Genomic DNA, 1,745 nt, shown 5'->3' on the forward strand with positions numbered 1-1,745 from the left:
ACTTGGTTAGGTGGACAGTTTTGACAGTTTTTGGCTGATATAAGGTTTTAAAACTTGGTTAGGTGGACAGTTTGACAGTTTTTGGCTGATACAAGGTTTTAAACTTAGTTAAATGGACAGTTTTTACAGTTTTTGGCTGATATAAGGTTTTAAACTTGGTTAGGTGGACAGTTTTTACAGTTTTTGGCTGATATAAGGTTTTAAACTTGGTTAGGTGGACAGTTTTTACAGTTTTTGGCTGATATAAGGTTTTAAACTTGGTTAGATGGACAGTTTTTACAGTTTTTGGCTGATATAAGGTTTAAAACTTGGTTAGGTGGACAGTTTTTACAGTTTTTGGCTGATATAAGGTTTAAAACTTGGTTAGGAGGACAGTTTTTACAGTTTCTGTTGACGTTCATTTCCTCAGGAGGAGGAAGTGTTTACTCACTGTATGGTTCCAGCTCCAGGTGTTCACAGATGAGAAAGTGACACCAGCTGTAAGAGCAGTCGTGTGAACTCTGTAGATGAGTCATAGACACTTGCAGTTGTGACACTTTATTGTCATAAAAAGCTTGTGTAAAGTCTGTGCTGGAACAGTCTCCACCCTCTCCTGGGCAGGACCTGCTCCTGGCTGATGGAGTGGGCCTGTTCATTCATTCACTGCCAGTTTTTTCCTCTTTTCTAGTAAGAAAGTAAATCCTCCACATTTTTCCTTCCTCCCCCTCTGGCTCTTTGTTCTATTTCTGTCTGATTCTGCTGTGACGGCTTTATGACATGATGCTTGCACACACAATGCACTGGCACAGTCAKTATTTGTATTCAGCACTGACTAAGGCTTTTTTTTTTGTAAATACTTGACAAAGATGAGCCAGATTTAGCCTTTTTGTTTTTCTCTCTTGTCCATATGGCCCTGCTGGGTCACACACAGTCAGAAGAAAAGCAGAAATCATTAGTCCCTGAACCGTAACTGACTTTTCTTCTAAATCAAATGTTCATGTGTCTTTCTGTCCTGCAGCCTCCAAGCCCCATGGATCAGGTTGGGAAGATGCGAGGCCAGCCTTATGGAGGACCTAACCCCTACTCCCAGCATCAGCAAGGGCCTCCTGCAGGGCCCGGAGCCCAGCAGGGAGGTGGCTCCTACCCAGGCCAGAGCTATGGACCTCCTGGGCCTCAGAGGTACCCCATGGGGATGCAGACCCGCACACCTGGAGCCATTGGTGGTGTGCTGTATGGTCAGCAGGTGAGTTTTCAGAGATTTTAGTCATTAAAGCTTTCAGCCCTTGACTGTAGTGTGTGTGTGTGTGTGTGTGTGTGTGCGTGCGTGCGTGCGTGCGTGTGTGTGTGCGTGTGTGTGAACAACTTAGTAACCGTGTTTCCATCAAGGCTTTTTGATGCGCATTTAGAAGTGTCGCATTAAAAATGTAAAAAAAAAGTCGGATGGAAACGGCAAAATTCAAAAAAAAAAAAAAATCCCACAATTCACTAAGAAGTTTTTACTCTTGCTTGAGGTGGTTTTTTGGATGATTCTCAAAGTAGTTAATGAACAAAACGGGAGATGGAAACATGTTTGTCGAATAAATTCTGACGTAGCGCATATTTACCTCATGTGACGTTCAGCTGTTTCCGCTTTTCTGCCTCGTCCCGGATGTTATAAACGCGCAAAAACATTGTTTATTTCCCTACGTCTCCTGGCAGCGTTAAACATAGCCTGTACTAGCTGAATAGATATAATAATTACAACTTGCCCAATAGCAAGGCATTCA

The 1,745-nt window shown here is 42.8% G+C and overlaps 1 protein-coding gene across 1 annotated transcript in view; it reads left to right on the forward strand.

Moving 5' to 3' along the window:
* LOC106511693 (AT-rich interactive domain-containing protein 1A) overlaps positions 1-1,222 on the forward strand; it is a gene marked incomplete at its 3' end in the record, with an annotated part of 5,695 nt that extends 4,473 nt beyond the window's left edge. The window contains 1 exon segment of the mRNA XM_014000437.1: positions 998-1,222. Coding sequence (XP_013855891.1) covers positions 998-1,222 — 225 coding nt within the window.
* Between the last annotated feature and the right edge of the window lie 523 nt (positions 1,223-1,745).

The sequence above is a fragment of the Austrofundulus limnaeus genome, unplaced genomic scaffold (genome assembly GCF_001266775.1).
Source record: "Austrofundulus limnaeus strain Quisiro unplaced genomic scaffold, Austrofundulus_limnaeus-1.0 Scaffold3089, whole genome shotgun sequence".
NCBI classification, from domain to species: domain Eukaryota; kingdom Metazoa; phylum Chordata; class Actinopteri; order Cyprinodontiformes; family Rivulidae; genus Austrofundulus; species Austrofundulus limnaeus.